General features: G+C 36.1%; 2 protein-coding genes across 2 annotated transcripts; one reads left to right on the forward strand and one right to left on the reverse strand.

The window, feature by feature from the left end:
• Window positions 1-2,954: 2,954 nt before the first annotated feature.
• On the reverse strand, window positions 2,955-4,328 carry LOC140145032 (uncharacterized). The gene has a single exon (XM_072166822.1). The coding sequence runs from the start codon at window positions 4,326-4,328 to the stop codon at window positions 2,955-2,957; it is 1,374 nt and encodes a 457-aa protein (XP_072022923.1).
• Window positions 4,329-5,478: 1,150 nt separating this feature from the next.
• LOC140145034 (TELO2-interacting protein 2-like) lies at window positions 5,479-25,122 on the forward strand. The gene is made up of 12 exons (XM_072166825.1): window positions 5,479-5,580; window positions 6,973-7,130; window positions 7,918-8,086; window positions 11,764-12,006; window positions 12,995-13,215; window positions 13,680-13,748; window positions 14,010-14,063; window positions 14,539-14,706; window positions 16,154-16,294; window positions 16,913-17,025; window positions 19,755-19,846; window positions 24,336-25,122. Exons 2-12 carry the CDS (start codon window positions 6,978-6,980, stop codon window positions 24,491-24,493), a joined length of 1,581 nt encoding a protein of 526 aa, XP_072022926.1. The 5' UTR covers window positions 5,479-5,580; window positions 6,973-6,977; the 3' UTR covers window positions 24,494-25,122.
• The last annotated feature ends 1,967 nt before the right edge of the window (window positions 25,123-27,089 follow it).

The following is a 27,089-nucleotide window of genomic DNA, read 5'->3' on the forward strand; positions in this document are numbered from 1 at the left end:
AAAAAAAATCGGATTGGATGAAGGGAACACTTTAGGTTTCAACAAAAACCAATAAGTTGGCTGGCATTACATTAAATTTTTAAAAATTAAACTGACCAGCAACATGGCAATACCGTCGGCAACAAGAAGGTAAAATATCGAGCAAAAGTTAACATTAACAGGGCAACAAGGAAGCATAAACTTTTTCTTTAGTGAATTTCGTGTTTGTTGCCGTGTTGCCGAGATTGAGCGATTTTTTTTTCTTTCTTTTTGCGTTGATTGTAGTGTTTGTTGCCTTGTTGAAGTTGTTGCCGTGTTGCTGCGATTGAAATATAGTTTTTATTAATTTTTAATTTTGTTTGTTGTTTGTTGCCTTGTTGCCCTGTTGCTTTGATTGAGCGTTGATTTTTGATTTAGTGAATTTCGTGTTTATTGCCGTGTTGCCGTGATTGAGCGATAATTTTTTTTTTTTGCATTGGCCTTAGTATTTGTTGTCTTGTTGCCTTGTTGCTTTGACTGAGATCCATTTGCTACTATACTCAATGCTTGGCGAATTTAGTGTTTGTTGCCCTGATACCGTGTTGCATTGATAGAGGTACAATATTTTTTGTGAACCTTCTGAACCTTCTGAATGTTTAGTCAGCAGGGCGGTTTTCCGCAAGTCGCTAACTTGTGTGGGTTGCGCGCATTTAAATTGCAGGTGTGCCATCGTTTTGTTGTAAGTCTGCGTCAGTGTCATCATTCTGCTTGAAGTCTATTGTGTCTTTGTTTATGAAGTCTACAGTGTTTTTCTGCTTGAAGTCCACAGTGTCTTTCTGTTTGAAGTCAGTGTCTTTCTGTTTGAAATCTGCAGTTGCTTTCTGCTTGAAATCCACGGTGTCTTTCTGCTTGAAATCCACGGTGTCTTTCTGCTTGAAATCCACGGTGTCTTTCTGCTTGAGATCTACAGTGTCTTTCTGCTTGAAAACCACGGTGCCTTTCTGTTTGAAAACCACAGTGTCTTTCTGCTTGAAGTCTACGGTGTCTTTCTGCTTGAAGCCCACGGTGTCTTTCTGCTTGAAGCCCACGGTGTCTTTCTGCTTGAAATCTACAGTGTCTTTCTGCTTGAAGTCCACAGTGTCTTCCTGCCTGGAGTCTACCGTGTCATTCTGCTTGAAAACCACAGTGTCTTCTGCTTGAAGTCTACAGTGTCTTTCTGCTTGAAGTCCACAGTGTCTTTCTGCTTGAAATCCACAGTGTCTTTCTGCTTGAAGTCTACAGTGTCTTTCTGCTTGAAGTCTACAGTGTCTTTCTGCTTGAAGTCCACAGTGTCTTTCTGCTTGAAGTCCACAGTGTCTTTCTGTTTGAAGTCTACAGTGTCCCCATTTTGCTGGAAGTTTACAGTGTCATCATTTTGCTTTAAATTTACAGTGTCATCATTCTGCTTTAAGTTTACCGTGTCTTCTCCCATGGAGTTCCATTTCTTCAATAAACATAAAAAAAATGAATATTTAAAAACATCTTTTCTTGCAAACGGCACTTCTGCTTTCTGCTTCCTAGTCCTAGTGGCAGTTATTTGCGAAGGCTTAATATACGTCTCCTTGTTTATACCAACCAAGTTGTCTTGAATTTTGTGTAACATATTTAGTCGTGCCCTTTCCCTCCGCTGCTCGAGTGTTTCCCAACCAAGCTCCGCTATCATCTTGGTGACGCTTGCTTCCCTCTTGTAGTTCCTCATGCAGAAGCGAGCTGCTTTTCTCTGAACCCCTTCTATTTTCTTGATTTGTCCCGCTTTGTAGGGATCCCATGCACAGCTTGCATATTCAAGTTTGGGTCGAACTAAGGTGATATAAGCAGTTGTCTTTACCTCCTTTGGGCAGAACCACAGATTTCTTCTAATCATGCCCATAGTACGATTTGCCTTTTTCACTGTGTTGTCTACTTGTTCAGCCCAATTTAGCTTGTCATCAAGCTGTACTCCTAAGTATGGATGAGAGTTAGGAACCTGGAGTTTTTGGCCACAGAAGATGTAGTCTCTGTGTGGAGGTTGCTTTTTATGCGATATCTCCATAATGGAACACTTGGTGGGATTGAAACTCATCTTCCATGTTGACTGCCATTTCTCAAGCTGTTTAAGGTCATCTTGCAAGGAATCCATGTCTTCCTCTGAGGAGATATTTGAGTACACCAAACAGTCGTCAGCGAAGAGACGGACATTATTTTGTATATTATCTGGGAGATCATTTATGAACAGAAGAAAGAGCAGCGGGCCCAAAACTGTCCCCTGCGGTACCCCTGACAGGACTGGTTTCGGAGTTGACAAATTTCCCTCGCATGCTACTCTCTGGGTGCGTATGGTAAGAAAATTCTTCATCCAGTCCAGCAAATTTCCTCTTATGCCATAATGATTTAGTTTGCCCAGTAGTCGTTCGTGCGGCACCTTGTCAAACGCCTTGGAGAAATCTAAGATAGCCATGTGGATAGTCTCACCTTTCTCCAAGGTTCTGGCAATGTCATCCACTGTCAATATCAGCTGAGTTTCAGTAGATCGTTTGCTTCTAAAACCATGTTGTGAATCCACAAGTATGTTGAATTTTTCCAAATGCTTCATAACATGGGAATGGATGATGTGTTCCATTATTTTACAAACAACACTGGTTAGGGAGACAGGACGGTAGTTTTCAGGAGCAGCTTTGTCCCTTTCTTAAATACACCGCAGATATTCGCTTCTCTCCACTGCCTTGGTAATACTCCCTGGTTTACAGAAGTTTGGAATAGGTCTGTGAGAATGGGTGCTAGTTCTGCTGCAAACATCTTAAGAAACCACGGTGGTATTTCATCGGGGCCTGGCGCTTTGTTTGGTAAAAGGTCTTGCAGTTGTTTAAGCACGCCCTTTTCAAAGATGACAAGCTCGGGTACATCAGGGATGTTTTCCCCGCTCAGTGTTGGAATATCTGTGTCGTCCTCCGATGTGAACACACTCGAAAATTGGTTGTTTAATGCTTCAGCTTTCCCCTCTCCATCGCTGATAATTTTATTATCGACTTCCAGGTCTGAAACCCTGTTTCATTGTTACCAAGTCTCTTTATATATGACCAGAATTGTTTAACATTTTCTTTCATGGCAGTAGTGAGATTGTTTGACACAAACTCCCGTTCGGAGACTTCCAGGGCTTTCTTAAGCTCTTTCTGACTTACAACAAACTTGTTCCAGTCCTCTGTCTTCTGGGTCTCTTTAGCTTTATTGAAAGCTCGTTGTTTCTTACGCCGGAGTCTGTGGTGGGTTCTATTGAACCATGGTAAACTATTCTGTTTAGCTGCAGTCTTTTTCGGGATATGTCTTTCCATAACCACTTTGATCTTGTTTTCCAGTGCATCCCATTTATCTTGCACAGAGGCATTACCTAGGCTGAAGTACTCGTCTTTGAAGGTCAGAAATTCTTTACTGATGGACTCTGTGTCAGCTTTACGACGGACATAATATCTGCGCCTGGGTTGTCTTTTCCACTTAGCCCTCAGGTCGAAATCGGCGAGAACAATATCGTGGTCGCTAATCCCTGGTACCACAGTAGTCTCCTTTATCAGACTTGCATTGTTTGTAAACACCAGATCCAGAATACTTTTCTTCCTAGTTGGTTCCTTGACATGTTGCTCCAGCCCAAATTCTGTTATGGTCTCTAGCAAAAGTTCAGCTGTTTCTTTGGAAGCAGGATGGTTTTTGATGACAGTACCCTCTTTCCAATCCATGTTTGGCTGATTGAAATCCCCAGTCAAAATTATGTTGTACCCTTTAGCCTTGCTATTTATCTTCCCAAGGGATTCACCTAAGTCAATAACTGTCTCTCTATCGTCGTGTCTTGGTTTGTAACATGTTCCCAGAAGAAGTGAGCGTCGGCCCTGTAGCTCGAGTTGATTCCACATTATTTCACTGTCCACCTCGAATTCTGATTTCTGAGTCATGATCAGATCTTTTTTACAGGCAATAAGTATGCCTCCATGACCACGTCCCTTTCTGTCTCTTCTGAAGACATCATAGGAGTCTGGAAATATTTCAGAAGTGTTGATGTCAGCTGTTAGCCATGTTTCCGTACCTTGGATAATGTCAGGGTTATATTGTTCAATAAGGATTTTTGTTTCACAAGTCTTGTTTGTAATACTTTGAAAATTGATTAACATGATGCGCAAAGAGTCTCTGCTGTTTTTCTTCTTCTGCGTTTTGTTTTGTTTTCTGGATCGATCAACGTCCACCGGGTCTTGGGTCTCAAAACCTTCTTGAGTTTCCTCTTCATTTCCATCTTGGTCTTCTAAAACTGAAAATTGGTTACTGGTATTACATCCAGATCCATTGAAGATTGTGTCTGAAAAGTTCATGACGTCACAAATCGGACAAACCCAAAGGCATGATTCACCAGATAACTCACTGTAGGTTTCGTTGTCAATATCACCACAAGATGCATGCACCCATTTCTTACAGCTATCACACTCCACTCCATTGTGGTAACTAGTGTGTTGGCGTTAGTGTTTGTTGCCTTGTTGCCGTGTTGCTTTGAATGAGATCCATTTTCTACGCAATGCTTAGCGAATTTCACGTTTGTTGCCCTGTTGCCGTGTAAGTTGATAGAGGTACAATTTTTTTTTTGCGTTGGCCAACTTGGCCTTATAGTGTTTGTTGCCTTGTTGCCCTGTTGCCGTGTTGCTTTGACTGAGATCCATTTTCTACTCAATTAAGGGATCTGGAATGAGCGTTTTGAGCGTTTCGACAGTATTTTTTGTGGGACATGAGAGCACATGTTCTGAATACGAAGAATGTCTTTCTGATATCAAATAATTTTCATTTTTTGAAATTCACGATATAATACAAATTTTATGAAAAATTATTAACATTTGATATTTTTCACATTTTTGATTATAGCCTAACAGTCCTCGAAGTAAATTTTATAAATCTAATGATATATTTTTAAAGTGTATGTAGCTGGGAGGAGATGCCGACGATCAATTAAAAATGTTGACCTTTCATATTGAAGATATGGATTTTTTTTCCCAAAAAGACCTAATTTTTTTGGTGTTTTAGGGAAAAAATCCATATCTTCAATACGAAAGGTCAAAATTTTCAATTGATCGTCAGCTTTTCATCCTTATGTTCAATATCAAAATATCAATTTTTAATCATTTGCCATAAAATGTGTATTACATTGCGAATTTCAAAAAATCAAAATTATTTGATATCAGGACATTCTTCGTATTCAGAATGCAATTCGATATGTCTGATGTACTCTAATGTCCCACAATAAATACTGTCCAAACGTTCATACCCCATTAGCGAATTTAGTGTTTGTTGCCCTGTTGCCGTGTTGCCTTGATAGAGGTGCAATTTGTTTATTTGCTTTTTTTTGTTTCCTACGTCTGCTGTGTTGCCGCGGCAACAGAAAAAATTACCCCCTTAACCTCAAATCGTGCTTGTTATGTTTGGTGATATGCGCCCTTAAGGTTACATGCTGTATTTAGACGATATAAGAAGCTCGTAGCCATTCAACAATTTCGTACAAAAATAAATTTCCGAGTAAGCTTACAAATTTACTACCTATTTATTGTTAACTTCTTGACTTGTATACTTGCAAAAAGGGTAAGATTAGATATTGACGGAGAGTCATTCTTAGCTCTCCGAGTCCAAATGCATTATTATTATGCACAGCGTTCGATTTCCAGCATTTCTTTTGCATCGCAAAAACTGCTATGCACTTCTTGTTTTGTGTAGCATTTTTATTAGCAATTTTGCATAGCAGTTTTTCAGTGATCATTGCTTTTAGCTCAAAACATGTCTGGGGACTTATTCCGGGTTTTGTTGGAGCTGGTCACATATTCATACATACTTTAAAGGAGTATTTCGTGATCCTAGCATCCTCTTTTTATGACATTTTTCAGTAGATATCCACGAAAAACCCATATTCCCAAAATTTCAGTTGATTCCGAATTTGCGTTTGCGAGTTATGCATATTACACTGCTCCATAGACAATACGTTGTAATTTCGTTCTGGTGCACCAGAACGAAATTCAAATTTCGCGATATCTTTGCTAAACAAATTAATCTGCAAGAAATATTTTGTACATAAACATTATGTAGCCAGAGTATTCCAGTGATATAAAAATCTCAACTTTTTTGAGAAAAGTGGGGGATGAGGCTGTGGATCACGAAATGCCCTTTTAATACCTGTGTTTTCATATCATCTTTCAATGTGGTGAAAATGATTACAAATGTGTATAATTTGCAACCATTTGTAGAGCAAAGATTTCTTCGTTCCGATGGCTAACCATGTGACATATGTGAATTCACACTAAACCGTGGTGACACAGCACTTCTTAGAACTCCCAGTCAGAACAGGGAGTTTCAATTATTGGAACTGCATGTATTTGCCCCAGGTATTTGCCCTTAACAGGATCTACAGTTATAATATGGAATGAGGTATCCTTCTCCACAGTAATAATCTCTATAGTTAGAACCGGTCTAATGTTAGGCCTGGTCTCAGGTCTAACTTGTTGTCTCAGGTCTAACTTGTTTTGTGCATACGGACCGAATAGTTCAGAAGCAAAACGCGATATACGCCATTTTCAAAGTTTTTGTGATATGGCCACCAATATCTGCCATAATGCTAGCATTAAATTGACACCCTATTCTTACAAAAATTAAATGTACATTTTTGAAACTATGAAAGGTCATAAGTTCAAATCGTCCTCCAGAAGACATGCAAATGCATCATTGCATGGAGTACAAAAGAATCATTACCACTTTAACAGGTGATTGGTATTGTACTCCATGGATTTGCATGTCTTTTGGAGGACGATTTGAACTAATGACCTTCCGTGCAACCGCCCGATTATGTTCTTTACATTTGACGAGTTATTTGCCTGTATCTCAAAATCGAGAAAAATGGATATATCGCTTTTTACATTTGAACTCTTCAAATATATTAAATACCAACATGGCAATATTCTGAACCCATACTTTTATTAATAACAGGTACAATGACTGAGAGGTTGATGGAGTTGAGGGAATGTTTGGAGGCTTTGATGGGAAAATCCAGTGAAGAGTCAACATCATGTGAGATGATTGTCAAGTTTCTTGAGACTTTACAGTCAACCGTTCTTCTAGACAAGAACAGAACACAGTTCCATAAAGTGAGTCAAGTAAAGATGTCCATGTGATGTCTGATGTTCATGGGATGTCTGGCCCTGTGCCCATAGTTATAACAAACACTTTTAATGTCTAGGCACAAGTGTAACATTATGAAGTGAAAGGCTAAAACAAATCCGCCACCAAATTGGTATCATTGTGGTGATTTTCATTTACCTTGATTATAACACTTTTGTTGTTGAAAAGTTAGTACAGCTTCAGCTGTATTTGTCTGACCCAGACCGATATCCATACAAGTACAATGACCTCTAGCAGAGTTAATGCCAAGACCTGTCAATTTTTACCAGAAACAAGGAACAAGTCGCATCTTTGACATTTCATGATTTGAATAAAAATGTAAGCACGTGACAATAAGCTTCAAAATGATACTAACATTATATGCTTGCATAGCATCAATACTTTTCAAGATATGGATATTTTTGTAAATGATACCTTGATATTTTTGGCCAACTACTATTCTGAGAAATGTGCTTAATTAGTTTACACAGGATTCATAGTTCAACTGTCAAATAAACCTCTTTTTATAAGTACTTTCAAGGGACTTGAAAGTCCACTCAGTCCCAAATACAATGAAATTAAAAATTCCAAAGTTTTTTTTTTTTATGGGAATGTCATCTTTAAAGACCTATAACTCAAAAACATGCCTGGCGACCTGTTCCGTGTTTTGTTGGAGCTGGTCACATATGCCTAATGACATTAAGAAAAAAATGTTTTGTATTGTAACAAGAGTTGATCATTTGAAACTTTTTATGGTTTGACTTTAATTTCCAGGACTCACTTCAGAAAATCCAAGAAACACTGAACCATGTGGAATGTAGGCAAAGAATTATGTCATCTTTGGATGAACATTCAGATACCATTGCATCAGCTTACATCAGAACGGTCACCAGCCTTATTCAACATGATATGCTTCCGTCAATTCCAAGCAGTGATGATCAAGGTTTGTATCTTTATATATCACTAGATTTCGCGGTTCTCGGGTTGTGCGGTTCTCGTAATAGGCCTATCTCTAATTGCCCAACACCCGTTACCCATAAAGTTGCCCTGACCTATTAAACTACTATAGGCCTCACTTGCCGTCTCTCAATGATCAAGATCCAACTTGACACAACTCTGTTTTGAAGCTGTGACGCTGGTACCATAATGTGGAAACCCATCGTTCGCCTCTAGCTCTTTCAAGTTCTGAGTGTCCTGCTACTACGTTGGAGGACCCCGAAAATACCCCGAAATTAGTATCTAGATTGGATGTAGGCCGTTACTAAAGTAATGAAATCAATCGGGAGAAATGTCAACCCAATAAGGCCTAATATTACGGGTTATAGGCCTTACCTGATTATTTTATTATCAGATTATTTTTCGCGGAAAAACAGTGGCATGATCGACGGGATTATTTTTTATCACAATGTTAAAGGCTTAATGTACTATTTCCTTCAAATTTTAAATTTGTCATTATATACTCAAAATGCTGAAATAATACTAGTAATAATGATCGGGAATGGTTTCTGTCCATTTTGAGCTGAAATAACGAGGTAACGTGAAAGAAACACTGCTTGTTATTTTGGCCGTTTAAGGTTACACTAAGAAACGTATAAAAAACGTACAAAAGACGTATAAAGTAAAACAGAGTTTTCTCAGTAACCAGATATCGCAGCGAGTGAAATGTTGGTGCATTGGATGTAGCTTAACATTTTCTTTGTGTGTTTATACAAATTTTTAGAATAAATTTGAAAATCATTCGCTTAAAGCCTTTTTTTCGCACCATGTTCACAAGATCAAAAACGCGCTCCATGACGCTTTTTTCAAATGTGCGCCCGTATAAAACCACGCCGAGTGATTGTTTTCTTCTTTTTTGTATTGTACTACAAATCGATCAAAGAAATAATGTTGCCATGGGGAAGAACCAAATACAGTACCGATTAAATCTTAAAAGCCCGTTTTTAGGGAACATTTTCGAGAATCTTGCTTGAGAAAACACTGCTTTTTTACATTATCGATATCTTGATTGTGGAACGTTAATTTTGACATCTAACTACCAACATTATTTCTCAACTGTCTGTCGATTACTCTACCACTTGATTTTCATTCCTAATTGAAGCTACTTTTGCAAAAAACAAGTTTTTTCGTCATCGATGCGTCCGAGTTTGCGGAGGAATGCACTTGTTTAGCATAACAGCCTGCATGCACTATTGATCATGTAGTCAGTTTGAGACCAATAGATTTCGTAAGCTGTCTCTGTGGCGCAAGCGACTAGCGCGCTTGACTGATAATCTCCTCGACTATATGTAATTGTTTTGAGCTGGTCAACTACTGTCTGTTCAATTAGCTTAGATTCTTGTATTTTTAAGATATTTGAAAAAATAACAAATTTTGGTCTAAGTCATCAAAGAAAAGTGTTAGCACAGCCTTAGACCCAATGTGATTTTAACTTTTCAAATTCCAAAGTTCAATTTAAAACCCCATTTCTTTTCAATTTTGCCTCATTTTAGGCAGTTACTTGGGTCCACCAAAAGGGTTCGCGACCTTTTCACAAATCGAGTGGGATGGTCCATTCTCAACTTAGGGCATAGATCCTATCCAATTCAGCAAAACAATCTGTCCTGCCATTTCAATTGTTATGTCGTTCGGTTATTGGATAGGGTCTATAGGTGACGATTGTCCACATGTTTTTGTTGCACGAAATTATATGCGCCGAATACGCTTTTATGCATAACATTATGTTGAGCATTATCTTTTTCCTAAACAATGACATTAAAATTATGGATTTCGTTCTTATTTCAACTGGTTTACAATGTAAATTGAGTTTTGTTTAACACCATCATTTCTTTCCAATAATAAATATAAATACGCAAGGAATGTATTTATATAAGCTGGGCCTATTCTGGAAAACCTTAGTTCATATTCACATTTTTATAATAACGTAATGATTCAACGGTTTCAACATAAAAAAGTTAGGCCTACTGGCAAATATATCTATTTAGCTGGACAATACTTACTGATGCGGATGGTCGAATACTATATCTCAGCGCATCTAATTATTATGACATTCGTCCCCATTGCACTAAATGGATTGATTAAAAAAAGTTTATGGTACCTGACGTTCTACGGCTTTTTATAAAAATATCGCGAAAAGACCAAAATTGAAAAGAAATGGGGTTTCAAATTGAACTTTGGAATTTGAAAAGTATAAATCACGTTGGGTCTAAGGCTGAGCTAACACTTTTCTTTGATGACTTTGACCACAGTGTTTTAGTTTTTCAAATATCTTAAAAATACAAGAATCTAAGCTAATTGAACAGACAGTAGTACGGGTTCGAGTCCCTGTGTGGTCCAATTCTATTTTTTTTCTTTTTTTTCTTACTGTTCTCTTTTTCTGTTTTCTTTCTTTTTCGTTTATTTCTTTCTGACTGCATTGATTGATTGTTTTTGCCGGTTTTTTTTATATTATTGTATAATTCAGTAATAGGCCGACTAATCTAAATAGGCGTGGCCTATTATAAGCCTATGAATATTTTTTACAAATTAGATATTGGTTGTTGGTTTATTATTATTGTTGTTGTAGTTATTGTTGTATATATTGCATAATCAGGGTAGGCCTACTAGGCCTATTACTAGTCTATAGCGGCATTGATTTATTTCACGACAGATATCATCTAAGGATAATATTTAAAAAAATGAAAAAAAATACCATAGAAAAATTGCAGAAACACAACAAATTTGGCTGATTCCATTTAGGTGCAAGTTGTGACATGTGTAAACATTACAAATATGCCAAAAAATCAGGTTTGAAAAAAATTAACCAAATTCATATTATAAGATATCGTACATTATGACTTTAACCATTCTGGAGGACCTCGGGAATAGTCATGTTCTGCTGAAATAGGCCAATGCACGCGTTTCGTATTGAAATATGTGTTGAAAGTAGGCCTATTGGTCCGATGAGGTGGCCTAATGCTTTCCGATGCACGCATTGCGCCTGTCGGCACTCCCCGCTTGATACTACGCGATATAGCACCCATGAAAGCACGCGATTGTGCACTGCTGCGAACACGCCTGAACGCGATAAGCGCCATGGACAGAGAGACGGACGGACGGACACGCCATGATTAGTATTATGATAGGTGATCCCCAGTAGCGTAGCCAGGATTTTAGCATGACGGGCAAAGCTCAATTTTCGTCCCCTTTTGTCAATTTTTTGTCCTATTTTTAAGCAGGACACTTTACTCTTTGGCGTCCTCATTTTCTCCCAGAAAAGTTTCTGGGGGATCAGTTTCCCCTGGCTACGCCCCTGGGTAATTTTGCACCGTCAAACATACAAACTGTCTCAAAAGTTAGATCTTAGTAATTGGAACTTGCTTTCTTTCCTGAGGGCACCATGTCAACAATTCCAAGAAAATATTACATTGTAAAAATGCCATGATTTTTCGTCATTTTCTGTGATTCCTTTTCTCTGATAAAGGCACCAGATGAAGCAACTCTAAATCACAGGCTGTGGGGAGTTGATCCTCAGACTAGTCATTTTATTTAAAACTCTGATTATAGTATTAATTGGCATTGAGCATATTCTTTGGTGGTTTTACTAATTAAAGAGTTTATATTTCATTTCATTTTCTCTCTTAGAGTACCCAGAAAAGCATTTTGAAACAACAAGAAAGATCTGTTATATATCAGCTTGTGTCATCAACGTCCTCCTCACTCATATATGGGACTGTATCAGAGAGAGATATTCCAATGAAGAACTTATTGCGAATAGGATAGAGAGGAAGATTCTAAAGGGCTGTATTCCATCATGTGTAGTACTGTGGGCATCACATCAAGATGACCACCCATGGACTGACACACTATGTAGGCAGGCTACTCAAGGTATGTATGCAAATTAGGGCCCAGATGGCACTTTGAACGGGGACACCCCGTCAGTCCGAAATACCATCAATCCGAACCCCCCGTCCGTCCGCCTGTTAGGGTTAACAAGTTTTCGGACTGATGGGAGTTCAAATTGACGGTGTTTCGGACTGACAGGGAAACATAGGCGTAGATCCCGGGGGATGGGGGGATAAATCCCTCCACCCCCCCAATGTTGATGCCTGTATGTGGGTTTCTGACCAAATTAAGCTCATATTTGGCCATTTTAGCCCCGAAAGTGCAAATTTTTGTGCGCTTTGCGCGAATTTATTCCATAAACTTATTCTTTCGCCAAAAGGTGCTGGATTCACTATACTTCAAGAATTTTTTCCAACCCCATCCCCCATTCAAAAAAAAAAAAAATCTACACCACTGCAAGGAAATGCCCTTTGAACTTGATAGTTAACCCAGGGACCAAAATAACCCTAGGCTCTTGAGGTAATTTGTCTTGGATGCCCCATACATTGCCTCGGTGCCCATTCAAATGTGTAACTTTCATCACATTCTTTTGTATGTGATTGCCTTGTTTCCCTACCCTGATTTAAAGTTTGTTCCTCTATAATTGGCGAATAAAATGAGACTTACAACATCGTGTATTGGCATGTAGAATGGCGTACACAGTGTGTATGTGAAGTTACACAACATATCTTAAGCGCAAGTTGGAACTTCATTGATGCGCGCAGCAACAAGAACCGAATAATTTTTACCAATTACAAGCCCAACAAACTATAATAGTCTTGAAATGGGTGCTCTCACGAAAAAGAAAAATAAAAACAAAAAAATCTTTAGACCCTTGAATTAAACCATTGATGAGATCCCACTAGTTTTGTAGCCTCAATCTGCCTCATTCTATGGTTTATACATCTAATAACCTGTTTATTTCTTATACAAATTCTAAATTCTTTCATTTGGATTATCATACATGTAGTTATCATTATCTATCTTCCAGATTTGATTAAAAGTTTGTGCAATATAACATCTGCTAATGATGTCCCAGAAATACTATGCAGAAGTGTGTACTCATCAGGGTGTAAATCAGAAGATAGATTGATAGGGTCAGGATGCTTTGTTGATGTGTTGAATCTCTTAAGACCTTCATTGACACGTGAGACATGGAAACAAGAACCTTGTAGCAGACATGCATTCTACTGCTGCTTGGTACAGGTTAAGGTAGGTGATAAAATTAATTAGAGGTGAAAAAATATTGAAAGAAATTGAATGTATGAAACACATAAGATCAACCCAGTGATATTTTTCGTATTGCATGAACAAACGATTGGTTTTTTTTTAATTTGATGAAAGAAACATGTTTCAGAGACTGAGACATCCTGTATTTTCACAGGGTCTGTAATAAAAAATATGGGCTTTCCATTGATACTAAAATCTCAAGTTTGATGAAGAAAAAGTGAGGATGATGTTGTTGATCAGACTATCCTTTCCTAAACATTTTGAGCTCAATATGTCTTTAAATTAAAGTAAATTTTAATCTTTTGACTTGACTCTCTTAACCGCATCAGAAAAAAATGACAACTTGGTGATTTCAGTTCAAAAAACAAAATGAACATGAAATGGACACAGGAGGCGTAATTATGACATATGGTCCCAACTACTTATTACTATTTCTTTTCTTTCAGCATCCTCATCTAGGAGATCACCTTGAATTAGTCTTGCCTCCAGCTCTTCTCTTTGTGGATGATTACAAGGTAATATAAGTGTAATGCTCAATTGTTGTGCATGCTTTTTGCAAAATGTGGGTGCTTCAAATATTAATGGAAGACATGGCCTTTCACACAGGGAGTATGTATTACAAATTGAGTGAGTGACTCTATTTGAAATTCACACCCTTGTGTGAGAGATTAAGGTCATGTCTTCCATATGGGGTGTATGGATTTCAACTGCAATAGCCCATTTTGGTATAACATGTATCATAACAAATCATAGAATTACGTTCTTTGTTTCTACAGGTTGAGAACAAGATTCTAGGTATGAGATGCTTACATCATATCATCAACAATGTGGTGAGTTTGTAATAGGCATACATTTATAGACACAATGACTAAAACTAAAAAAAACCTACAAATTTGGCTAAAAATGTAATTATCATTCATGGCAATATGTATCCCAACAAAAGACATTATGAATGGTTTATCACCATGGAGACCAGGGTCAGAAATTTGCAACCAAGTGTGAGAATCCTTTTGGATTCTCCCAGTGGAATTTTGCAAGAATCCATGGATTCTCTCCATAAAACTTTGTATGATAAAATGAAATAGTTACAAGAATCCATTCAGATTCTTGCATGCAATTTTGTTGACGAGAATCTTTGCGAGAATGGATTCTCGGATTCTAGCTGAATTTCTAACCCTGGGAGACCAAAATAGTGGACCTCCGTCTTATATCGAAAAAAGTCCAAAATACAGTACCATTATACCAGTGATCATTTTGCATCTCATGCAGTGCATCAGATATTTTTGTATTCTTACCTTTATTCAGGATCCGACAGAATTAAGCTGGTATAGCCGTAGCCTTGTTATTTATGAAGCCTTACAACGTCATATATACAACCAGGATCCATCAGTACTAGAGGCGCTTTATCCATGTCTTGTAGCAATACTTGGAGTTGTAGAACGATGCCCACAGAAAGCCAATGAATTCAGGAAGGTAGGAATCCAACTCAATCCTTCTTTACAGACCTCTTTTATTTGGATATCTCTGTATCATGCTGAATAATATTCTAAAGAAAGCATGCTTTAAGAGTTTATCACTTTATTTGTATGGTTAAATGCATTTAAAGGCATTATTTTAAATCATTAAGGGTTCAGATAGCAAGGTTTGCACATGGGATGTGAGAGCACATCATAATGTGACACGATCTGCTCCATGGGGGCCAAAGGAGGCATTTTTGAAAATTGAGTTACTATTTTCACACTTAATTTACGCAGATTAATATGTGCCCGCCAAAAAATAACCCGCTAATATGTTAAAATGAAGAAAATGTATTTTATTAAGTTGTCGAAAACCGTGAATTTAACATCTCGCAAAATTGTCAGTGATACTTGAAACCGCGAAAATATCTGTACGCGAAAATATTTGCATATACAGTAGTAACATTAGGCTATCATATATACTGAAAACACCAAAGTTCTAGCATACTTGGTTCTGAAGTTATGAGGTTTTGTGATGTGTATTTTCTTATGAATTTTATTGTTTTTTACTCCATATTTTGCCCATTATCTCAATTTCAAATTTGCCGCCTTTGGCCCCCATGGACCAGATCATGTCACATATCACAAAAATCAAAATGATCTGATATGAGAAGGACATTGTATTCAAAATGCAATTCGATATGCCTGATGTGCTCTCATGTCATAGAAAATACTATGCAAACATTGCTATCTGAGCCCTTAATACTGCAAAGATTTGCTTAATGGCACATATGGGCTCCCTTGTATAACTGAAATTTTATGCACTAATTAAAACTGCCCTCCTGTAAAACCCCCACCAGCTAATAAGGACATGGACCCTTAATTCTTGTTGGTATTTTCAGACGAGGGTGCTTTCTATTTGTATGCGACCTTTTCCCTAAGGCAAAAGGAGCCTGTGTGTCGCATTAGGTAAATCTTTATGGCAGTACATTGGGTCTAATTCCAACTCCTCAATATTTTATTGATGTCCCAAGAATATAACATGAATGTAGAATTACTCATTTTTCTCATATCTAAGTTTGTTCAGCTTATAATTGGTGACAATTATCCGGTTTTTGTTACATGCATTCATGAATAAAGTTCCAACTGTCTGCAGGATGGCTTTGGGGCTTAACACCCAGTTCTGCAAAATCACTTAAAAGCAGCTTATTTGGGGCATATTTCAGCCACTTGCAACACAATTTTCTTGCAAAATTCTGTCTTCAAACTCCTGTCTTTTGCTAGCAATAGCCAAAAGATATTTCAATACACTATGTAAACAAATCTCTCTTTCAAACACAATTTGAGATAGCGCCTCATTTATCAGAGTGCCTGTTGTGTGTGTGTGTGGGGGGGGTGTTACCATGTATTGTGACTTTTGATACAAGCATTTTTAATCCTTGAAATAACACATTGTTTTACAGCCAACTCGTTATGATACAGCATTCCAAACTATTCTTAGCAACATGGAACATGAACAGAAGCTTGTATTACGGAGAGTTCATGCCAAATGTCTTGCTGAGTTTATTGACAAAATGGGTATAACTGTACTTCGTCATATGAAGGTAGGAAACTTAAGTGTGTCCCAGAAATATTTAACAGAGTTAGCTTAGCAGGGCTACAAAATCCACAGTACCGTGGTACCTGATGCGGCTGGTGCCAGAAAGAAATTCAGGGTTGCAGAAAAAAAATCAAGATGGGGGGGGGGGTGGAAAAATAAATATATCCCAAGATCTTGCCATATTTCTGCGGCTCTGACAATTTTCTGGGAACATCATCACGCTATTTTACAAGTTCAGAGTAATGCATTTCCTGTTAAAATGTTGCTTCCCATCCCCGTAAATCACGAAAGTCATGCCTTATCCATGTATATCAAGTATGCAGAATTCTGTAGTGGACCCCACCCATCCTATTAGGATCTTTGATATAACTAAAGATTGTACACACATTTTGTCAAAAGAGTAGCACTTGAAAGTTTTGAGTCACCAGGTCTTAATAATTTATAACCTCCCTATTTTTAGTGTAAAACAATTATGACCCCTTATTTTGGGTATAAAAATTCTATCACCCCCAGTATATTCATGATCCCCCATTCCAAAGAAAGTCACAGCCCCCTGAATGCCTGCATTCATTTAAAAATTAAAAAAAATGATGTGTATTGTGCATTTACTTCCTTTATACAGAGATTACTTCGAGTTCTTGTCAACTATCTGGAAGTATATGATGGCGCAGAGCAGACAGCTAGACTTGATGTAATATGTGCAATGAAGGCTCTTATAACTCAAGCATGGCCAAGGTATGTGTATAGACCACTTGACTGGTCTATTAATATGCTTGAACGAACCGCTACACTGTTCAATGGCTTTCTTGTAGTAGTACCATATGAAATGTGGTGGGCAATTTAAAATGCACATGCCCTGAGCAAACTACGATGCAAAGAACTATGGAAATTGCCATAATTCGCGCGCATACTGCCGGGCAAGGAAGTCACATGTCAAGTGGTCTATAAATGGACTATTCCAGTTGAAATCCATACACCCCCATGGAAGACATGACCTTAATATTCTACACAGAGAGTGAGAATTCCAAATGGGCATATCTGAATGGGTGACTTTATTTGAAATCTACACTCCCTGTGTGGGAGATTAAGGTCATGACTTTCAAGGGTGGTGTATGGATTTCAACTGGAATAGCCCAATGCTTTTGTGAAATTTAAAGGTGGGTGATTTTTTATAAATATGTTTCATACCTCACATTGTAGCATGTCACCACAATAATCCAATTCCAAGTGTTTAGAGAAATTGCACCAGCGGTATCGAGGTGTCATTTCTGCCCCATGTCTCTGATTTTTCTTGGGAGCGAGGAAGGAAATGCCCAAAATTTTTGTTTTGGTATATTGTCAGCCTTAAGTCAAGAATCACAAGACCTATGGAATATGAATATGATTATTGGCTTCATTGACCAATTTCATATAAGATCCAATGTGTTAACCCTATGAGAACTACCTGCTGATTGGCCAAAATCAATATTGTGTCCAATTTTGAACCAATCAAGGAGGGTATTAATAAGACCATCTGCATATGCAAGTTTGACCAAAAAGTATTTAAAGCCTAGTTAAAATTGGCAATTGAAATGAGCATTTCAAGTTATCAACCAATCAGAAATGCTATTAGATGACCAGTAGTGTCCAGGGGGTAATACTAAGAAGTACAGCCCATTCAATGGGCTATTCCAGTGAATGGGCTATTTTAATTCAATGGACTAATTTAATTAATTAATTAATTAATTAATTTATTTATTTATTTATTTATTTTTATTTTATTTATTTATTTATTTTTATTTATTTTATTTATTTATTTATTTATTTATTTATTTTTTTATTTATTTTATTTTTATTTATTTATTTATTTATTTATTTATTTATTTATTTATTTATTTATTTATTTATTTATTTATTTATTTATTTATTTATTTATTTATTTATTTATTTATTTATTTATTTATTTTTTATTTATTTATTTATTTATTTATTTATTTATTTATTTATTTATTTATTTATTTATTTATTTATTTATTTATTTATTTATTTATTTATTTATTTATTTATTTATTTATTTATTTATTTTTATTTATTTCATTTCATTTCATTTCATTTCATTTCATTTTTTTATTTTTTTTTTATTTTTTTATTTATTATGTCCAGGGGGGTAATACTAAGAAGTACAGCCCATTCAATGGGCTATTCCAGTGGAAATCCATACACCCCGTATAAAAGACATGATCTTAATCTCACACTCATGTATGGGATGTAGATTTCAAATGGAGTCACACATTCAGGGAATTTAAAATTAAAATTCACACCCCCTGTATGTTATGTATTCCATAGGGGGTATGTGGATTTAACTGGAATAGCACAGTGTTTGGGATGACTGCCTTTTATTTTCAGAATGCATGTTTGGTCAGGTTTGTTTTTCATTAATAATTACAATAGATGTTGAGTTAACCTTTTCCAAGTCTGCATAATGCACTTTTGTCAAAAAAAAGTTGAGATTTTCCTACCACAGGAAACCTCAGCCTACATAATGCTTGTGTACAAATATTTCTTGCAGATTCATTCGTTTAGCAAAAATATTGTAGAATTTGAATTACGTTCTGGTACACCAGAACGAAATTACAATGTATATAGAGCAGTGTAATACACATAAATCATGCATAACTCGGAAACGCAAAATCAGAATCAACTGAAATTTTGGGAATAAGCAGAGGCCAATGAAAAGTGTATTCAACTTTAGAGGCTCTAGTCTTGTGGCACTCAGCTCCAAGAAAGTATAAACCATTTAAAAAACTCTTGGATCAGTATTTATATGAAAAAGAGTAGAATAAAACATGAATGTTCTGCAGGAATGTTTTCTGGTGTTCACTTAGAATAACACTGACTACTTCCTATCCCAGAAAAATACAGCACTAATTTTTTGGATTAAAAAATATCACCTTGTTTGCCAAATGAAACATAGCTCAATCATAATCATTCATTTAGTACTAACTGGAGATAAAAGAAAAAGTTCACTATTATACCAATTTCTTGAAAAAAGAGCCAAAAATATGCATTTATGGCATGTTTTTTGACATCATGTGGAATAAGTCGAAGCATTCAAAATCCTGTGTTTATGCCAAAATTTTGCTCTAATTTGTACTTTTTTGTGTTACTTTAATTAAATGATTGTTAATAAGAATGAAACATGTCTTTTCTAATGCATAAATTGAAATAAGACTTTGTACAAGTCTTTAGACTGGATTGTCACATCATATGAAAAGCACCCTAAAAAAGCATATTTTTGGCCCTTAATTCATAAATTTGGCCAAATAGTGAAATTTAATTAGAACTAACTGAATGATTAGGATTGAGCTTATGTTTCATTTGGCAGAAGTTGATAATATTTTTTTTTAATCCTAAAAAGTTAGTGCTGTATTTTTCTGGAATGGGGATTAATGCTTTACTTTTATATGTGTGATTTCTGTAACTAGGATTCCTCATTATTATGATGTCATCTTTAAATCTCTGTTGAAGCTGCTCTATGATGTCACTACATGTGATGCACAGGACATTAGTCACCAAGGTAAGATGGATGATAATTGGCTGGCTTAGGCAAAGAAAAAATACATTCTTCAGGTGGACACACTGCGCTAAGTAGGGTTAAAGAGCTTAAATTATCCTAAAACATTTGCTTGAAAAATTTGAGAATTTTTGGCAATATATTTTGTAAATTTATTTCTTGAAATTTCAGTCAAAATCAATTCACTTCGGTCAAAAAATGGATGTTTTTAAATTTATACAGCCTGTCTTAAGGCCAGTTTATACCAGTATATTTTTGCCACTATGACAAAACGTAGCTTAGTCATACTCGGGCCAAGAAATCCATGGCATTGCGGGTGAATCCATTTGGATTCTGGCAAGAGAATTTTGCAAGAATCCTTGATTTGCACAAATCTACCTCCGGCTCCCACTGCACAATGATTGAAAAAATACTGTCCTCATACAGTCTGATTTAGTCATCTAAGATGTCGGCTTTGGCGAATGAAAGATCGGCATGTAACCGATGGCTGTTTTTGCTATTACCGTAACCACCCGAGAATAAGCCCACCTTCGGCTATAAGCCCACCCCCTATTTTTCATAACATACTGGGAACAAGGGTGCACTCAGGTATAAGCCCAGTACTAAATTTTGGCCAAGTTCTTAAATCAAATCAAAACTTTCCTGATCAAATCAATGCTTTGCTCTCATATTTAAGAACAAATATAAGAAAAAATCAGTTGATAATTTACATTCCACACTTATAATTTTAAGAAATTGACATAGATGATAGAAATTACTGGTACATTGGGGACATACAAATGGGGGATGATTGTTCTTATTTTTAAATTCAAGCACTAGCCCTTCTCCGGTTATAAGCCCACCCCTATTTTTGAAGTGAAATCTGCCATCTAGGGGGGGGGTGGGCTTATACCCGAGTGGTTACGGTAAAATGCCTTCTCAAATCAGTATTATTATACAAATTAGTAATGATTTTAGTAAATTATACCATAATTTGCTATTTTTGGGGTGCAGTTGCTTAAAAAATGAAGTATAAAAGTATAAATAGTTAAACCAGGAGTCAAACTTAGTACATATTTTTGTCTTTCTGTAAACTGCCAATGCATTACGCGAATACATATGGATTCTCCCTATTGATGTTTTATGAGAATCTTTGCACGAATTGATTCATGAATTCGCATTAGCAAATTGCAGGTTAGACTCAGTTCACACCAAGGAAATTGCTTCATTCGAAGAAGATTTAAAATGGGATATTCCATATGTGAATGAAATGCCTTCATTCAATGAAGTTGTTACATCTTCATTGAAGCTAAAGAACTTCATTGGATTGCTTCATTGGGCTCTTACAGTTGAAATTCACACACCCCCTGACATGACTGTTATCTTCTACATAGGGAATCAGTTTCAAACATGAATTTCAAATGTGGTTAAACTGAATGGATGACTCCATTTGAAACTTACACCCCCTATGTGAGAGATAAAAGTCATATCTTTCATAGGGGGTGTATGGATTTCAACTAGAATAGCCCATTGAATGAAGACAATTTTGTAATGTGAAAGCATGCTTCATTTGATGAAGTGATGTTCTGTATGTATATCCAGTTGGAGTAGTACTTCTTTGCTGGGCAACTGCACGTATTATGCTTATTTTGATCTGGGGCCACGACGAGTTGAATCAGATTAAATAACGCGCTATAACCCTGATGGTTCATTGTTTGGTATATCCGAGCGAGGTCACCCGAAAATCTATGCAAGAGAAATTTCTACTGCTGCACTTTACCAGTAGGCCTAATAAATTCATTAAAAAATAAAAATAAAATAAACATTTAGAGGGAATGTTTTTACTCACTGCTCATCTGATCCACTTTCCCAGGAAACTAAATACCGATACTCCTTAGTTTTTTCCCTGACTTTCCAGACATAATTATGAGTAAACATCAAATTTAATGTTTACAAAACATCAAATATATATGTGACATGATCAAGGGGAATGAGTCACATGTCGACCCTGGTCGAAAATGAGTTTTACACATGTTTCTGAAGAGGACATTCAGAGCTTTCTGAAACTGAAAACACCATGTTGATACGACTTTTCTTTGCAAAGTTACATCAATTTATCAATCGCTGAAAACAACAAAGAACAAAAGAATTTTAACACTTTCTTTGCCAATATCTCAAAATCAATATTAGCGACATTCGACTCATTTCCCTTGATCGTGTCACATATATACATTCGTTTGCATTTTGTACATTAATATTAATATTAATAATGTACAAACATTAAAAAAGGGGCCTAAGAGTATGTCTATTTTTAATCATATACTAATTCCGCCATGCCCAAACATATTTTATATATGAAATCGTGTAAAAACAGACCACTTGTAAATCTATGGAACACCAAATTCCAATCACAAATAAAAACAACTTTGTTATCAAATACACTAGGCCTATACATTGTATTACAGGAATTTAATAGATGGTGCATTTTAATAAATAAATAGATTAACACGGGTAACGGACGAGAAATATTTGGCAATACCGGATTTACTACAGAGCCAGTGGATAAAGAAATTAATTAAAATTAAAACAAATTAAATGAGAAAATGAAAGCAAGGACATTTGGTGAAGTATTGTTAGTAGTGGCCCAGGACACTGATTAATGTAAATTCGACCCATAGTTATTTTGTCTACTTTTGCACGCATTCAACCTGTTCAATGTAATTTATGCCTATTTTTAATCAAATTCAAATCTGACGACGGTAGGCCTATATCAACGTTGTATCGTGCACAAATTATGATTCAAGACTATTTCATTTGACACGGTTGTATGGATTTCAAAAGATCGGTCCTGTAATAGATATCGAATAGAGAATTACAGCAGGAGGCTTTGAGGATGCCGTAATCCTCTTGACAATCAACCAATCAGAGAGACATATTTCAGAAATATGTTCGTATAGTTGAAACTCTTTCAACTCTGAAATATATATTTCAAGTAATCTCGCTTCACATTTAGCAGCACTTTGGCTTGCAATAAAGCCACGAAGGGACGGTAATGCTAATATACGATTTCAGTCAAATATTGGTGCAAATATACGATTTCGGTCAACTATTTGGCTATTCTTTGCCCAAAATTATGAAATGTTTATTAGTAACAACTCTTAGGAGGGTTTTCGAGTAATTTTAACGAAATAATGAGGTAAAATAAAAGAAAGCCCACTTACAATTTTGGACGCTTAACTGTGGTGTTCTAGGGGAATTAAAATATCACAATTAACATATTTAATTCAAAATCGTTGTCCTACAAGCACGTGTTAAATGGCTCGATTCACATTAGGTATAAGTTGGGACATTGTCAGATTGTGTGAACATTACAAATACAAACAATAAGGTTGAAAAAAAAAGCCATTTAAAAATGATTTTAAAAGATCGTCTATTTTGTAGCTTATACTGATTAGACCAAATATCTGCCTCTGACGAAAAAAAATGTTTTCCATGCTGATTTGTTTTTGTAACGAGTATATCATTTCAAAAAGAAAGAAACAAAGGCGGATATTACTTTTTTAAATCTCAACGCATTACTATTAATAGGCCTATAATTAATTAAAAAGTATAGAAGGCGTTGCATCCGGGTCTTATGAGGGGGAAGGGGCACAAGCCGTTTTTGGCAGTTTTCCTATGGATTTTCTAAAATTCAGATCAATTGGGGGGGCTCCGTGCCCTATAAAGCTACGGTTACTGCATTAACACGTTTATGGATATATTGTGATGATCATAGGTATGCCTATGACATACACCATCATAACATGCCTCACCGATATCAACATGTAAAAAGGTGTTGCAAATTCATAACACAACGTGTTATATGCAACAAATGCTATGCCAAAACTTAATAAATAAATAGGCCTACAAATAATACTTAAGAAACTGACTAAATCAACATATGACTAATTATAAATGAATCTCTAAATCAATTAATCAATCAGTAATCAATCAATTATCAATCAATCAATAAATAAATAAACAAACAAATAGGCCTAAATAAATAAATAAATAAGAACTGAATGTGCCATTTATATTATTATTACAATTTTAATATTTTTTATATTAATATCAGTATTAATATTGTTAACTTTAAAGGTGCCCATTGATTATATAATAATTCAAGTACAGATGAATATAAGAAGACATAAAAAGATGTTCATCATTCCGTGCACGAACACTGCACTAAATTTACCACTCTTGGCAACACTGTATCAATTAAGCAACCAATGATTGTGGCAAAATATATATTTTCCCGGTACATACTTTTTATTGTACGTGCAATACTTTCTGACGTCACGAAAAATATTGTACATGCAATACGGAGTCTGAAGCGCGCTTAAAAGTTTGCATTGAGGAAAGCCAACATGGAACGCACAGTAATAAACTAATGAAGATCAATATTTATTTTCTGGTGTGAACATTGTGGTCTATGAAAATGTCCACTTACACTGTTTTTCACATTTTCTTGCAGTTCAAAGTGATATTATCAGTGGAACAGAAGAATGTCTGCTGCTTCTAAAGAGATGTTGTGGAACTGAAATGGACCAAAGTTTACAAAGTCTATGTGGATGTGAAGCCTCTAACCATGTTATAGATGAATGCTTACAGAGAGTCATGTCTGGTACTTGATGCAGAACTTAATAAGGGACTGTTCACAGTCACTTGTTAGGGGACCTGATGCAAAAGGGGGCCCTTAAAAATTTTGACCCTCCTAAGGGGGGGGCTGAAAAAATGACCACAATTATCATGGGAAAATTGAGTTTATATGCTTTTCTATGGGGTTGAACCATGATTTTCATGTCTAAAAGGGGGATCCTGAAATTTTTGAGATCTGGAAAGGAGGCCCTGATGAAATTTGTTTGCATCAGGCCCCCCAACAAGTGTTTGTGAAAAGTCCCGAAGTCTTCTACTTGAGGAGATTTACCTTGGGAGCAGGCCTCAAAACCAAGGCCAAAACTGAAAAAGGGCAGGCAATGGCCTTGGTGGCCTCCCTGAAATTTGAGCCTTGCTTGGGAGGCAATTTTCTGCATATATAGCAGGGTAAACAATAAGCGTTTGACTTGGTACTAGGTAGAGGAGCTTCTTAGTGGATGGAGAGGTGGAGACAAAGATGTGCAGCAGATTCAAGGTGTATTTTCAGGCTCTGGAAAAATGCTTTAGAGAAGGGTGATTTTTTCCCAAAATTTTGTCAAAAAATCTAGAAAAAGTGCAAATTTTTTATTGTTTTTAGCAGAACATGTGAAAATTTGGCAGTACGCCGGCTTCATTCCATCGCGGATAGTGATTTTTGGTAATTTTTTTTGAAATTTGGCACATGTTTTTAATGATGTTCTCTTTCATTTTGCGAAGTCGACACTTGTAGGTAGGCGGGATAGTTGCTTTGATGTGGTGCTACAGGAAAAAATGCAAATGGAGCCATCATCCTTTTGAATTGATCTGCTTAGCAAATGGTTTGCATATTTTTAAGGAACAGAGAGTGTCTGTATTTTGGATAAGCAGCAATCAGATTTTCAGAAAACTAATACGTAGTACAGTTCATACCACCAATTTGAGCCAAGACTAAAATTTTCGTCTCAGAATTTGAGGTCATGCACCAAACTCAATAGAATGCAGATTGTGGAGGGTGTGAATAGAGGTTATCCACGTTACTCATGTGTGACTTCTTACAAAAGGCGCTGATTCCCGTAGTATTCCTCATTCAAACCAATTCGATGTACGACCTCGGAGTTACCTGCATGACTTTGGCGGGCTATTTTGAAAGTCATGGTTGCATATGCAGGTACTTCTTTTGAAAGTCCTAAACAAGGTATAGCAGTTGTTAATAGGATATGTAACTTGTAGAACATGGATAACCTCTATCACATTACAAATACTATTGTATACTCAGTTCCACTTGGATACACAGACACTCTCTATAATGTACAATTTCTTGTTTATGTAAGGTCTGTGGGAGTCGATTCTGATTTTCCCTGTCACATATTACTGTGGAAACTCACTAACACAAAGTTGTGCGGAATCCAAATTTTACTTCTTGTTTTAGATCGTGTTATCCAGTTCTAATAACATGTGAAATGTATGCTTGGGAATGTAAAACATACTTCTTGTTATCAGGAACTTCATGTTAAGAGGGTTTGTGTTAATGAGTTGCCACTGTATATAGAGAAAACAAGCAAGGCAACTTTTTCATAATTTAAATCACTAATTTTGTAACTTCTTAATAGTCAAAGTTCTATTAATTTTGGAAGGGAAAAAGACAAGAAAAACAAGTTTTTTTCTTCAAATTGAAGAATCTCAATAACAAATCTAAGTGAATGCCTAAAAATTAAGTGTGACATGAAACTCAGAATCAACTTTCCCTGCCCTAACACAAAACTCAAAATAAGATCTAATTTCAAATACAAATAGTATTATATGCAATCCTTGTTCACAGTTTATTGCATAATAAAATATACAAAAGTACATTTTGTATAAATATAGATATTTTGTTTTATAAAAGTTCATTTTGTATACAAATTGTAAAAAAATCTCTTAAACAATTTACGTCTTCTATAAATAGTAAAACATGATGGGCAAGTTTATACAAATATTTCACAAATATTTCAGTACAAAAAACATATGACTTGATCAAGCCACAACATGTGCCTCTACTTTGTTAGACCTTGAGTTTGGAAGTGACATATGTTCAAGGATGCCAGTGGCCTGAAGTGACGTTGCAGGAAAAGGCTGAAAAAGTGTGTGACATTGGGCTATATAGTCTCAAAACGGGCTGAAAAAAATTAAAGTGTGGAAATTTGGAGTAACAAAAAGTAGGAAATCCTACAATTGAAAGAAATCTAGCATCCCTGAGATTATGTGCATACAAGGGAATTTGTTGGCACATTGTAGCACAACTTGTTGAAGCACTGACCTCACTACCAAACTTGAGGTGAAACCAAGTTTACAGATTAAACTATAATAGTAAATTGAATACATGAATACAAAACCCACCCAAGTCCATACGTTGGCCCATATTTAAAATCTATGATCATATGTACAAAAGTTGAACCCAAATCCACCCTCTATGTGCATCTATTGAGCATGTGAAATCCAGCATGTATGTATACCAAGCATGTATGATACACATTTGTTTTTTAGTTTTCTCAAAATCACTTTCCATAGACTTGGGTAGGTTTTGATAAAATTGGAACAGATGGGGTGCACGAATCATTTTGTAATTGCAAAGAGA

The sequence above is a fragment of the Amphiura filiformis genome, unplaced genomic scaffold, assembly GCF_039555335.1.
Source record: "Amphiura filiformis unplaced genomic scaffold, Afil_fr2py scaffold_118, whole genome shotgun sequence".
Lineage (NCBI taxonomy): Eukaryota > Metazoa > Echinodermata > Ophiuroidea > Amphilepidida > Amphiuridae > Amphiura > Amphiura filiformis.

Bases quoted from the DNA above. Each gene is read 5' to 3' on its own strand.
- LOC140145034 (XM_072166825.1), top strand. From the start codon at position 6,978: ATGACTGAGAGGTTGATGGAGTTGAGGGAATGTTTGGAGGCTTTGATG. The intron at 13,749-14,009 runs GTAATATAAGTG...TTGTTTCTACAG, and splicing joins TCTTTGTGGATGATTACAAG to GTTGAGAACAAGATTCTAGG. The intron at 14,064-14,538 runs GTGAGTTTGTAA...ACCTTTATTCAG, and splicing joins ATCATATCATCAACAATGTG to GATCCGACAGAATTAAGCTG.
- LOC140145032 (XM_072166822.1), bottom strand. From the start codon at position 4,328: ATGAACTTTTCAGACACAATCTTCAATGGATCTGGATGTAATACCAGT.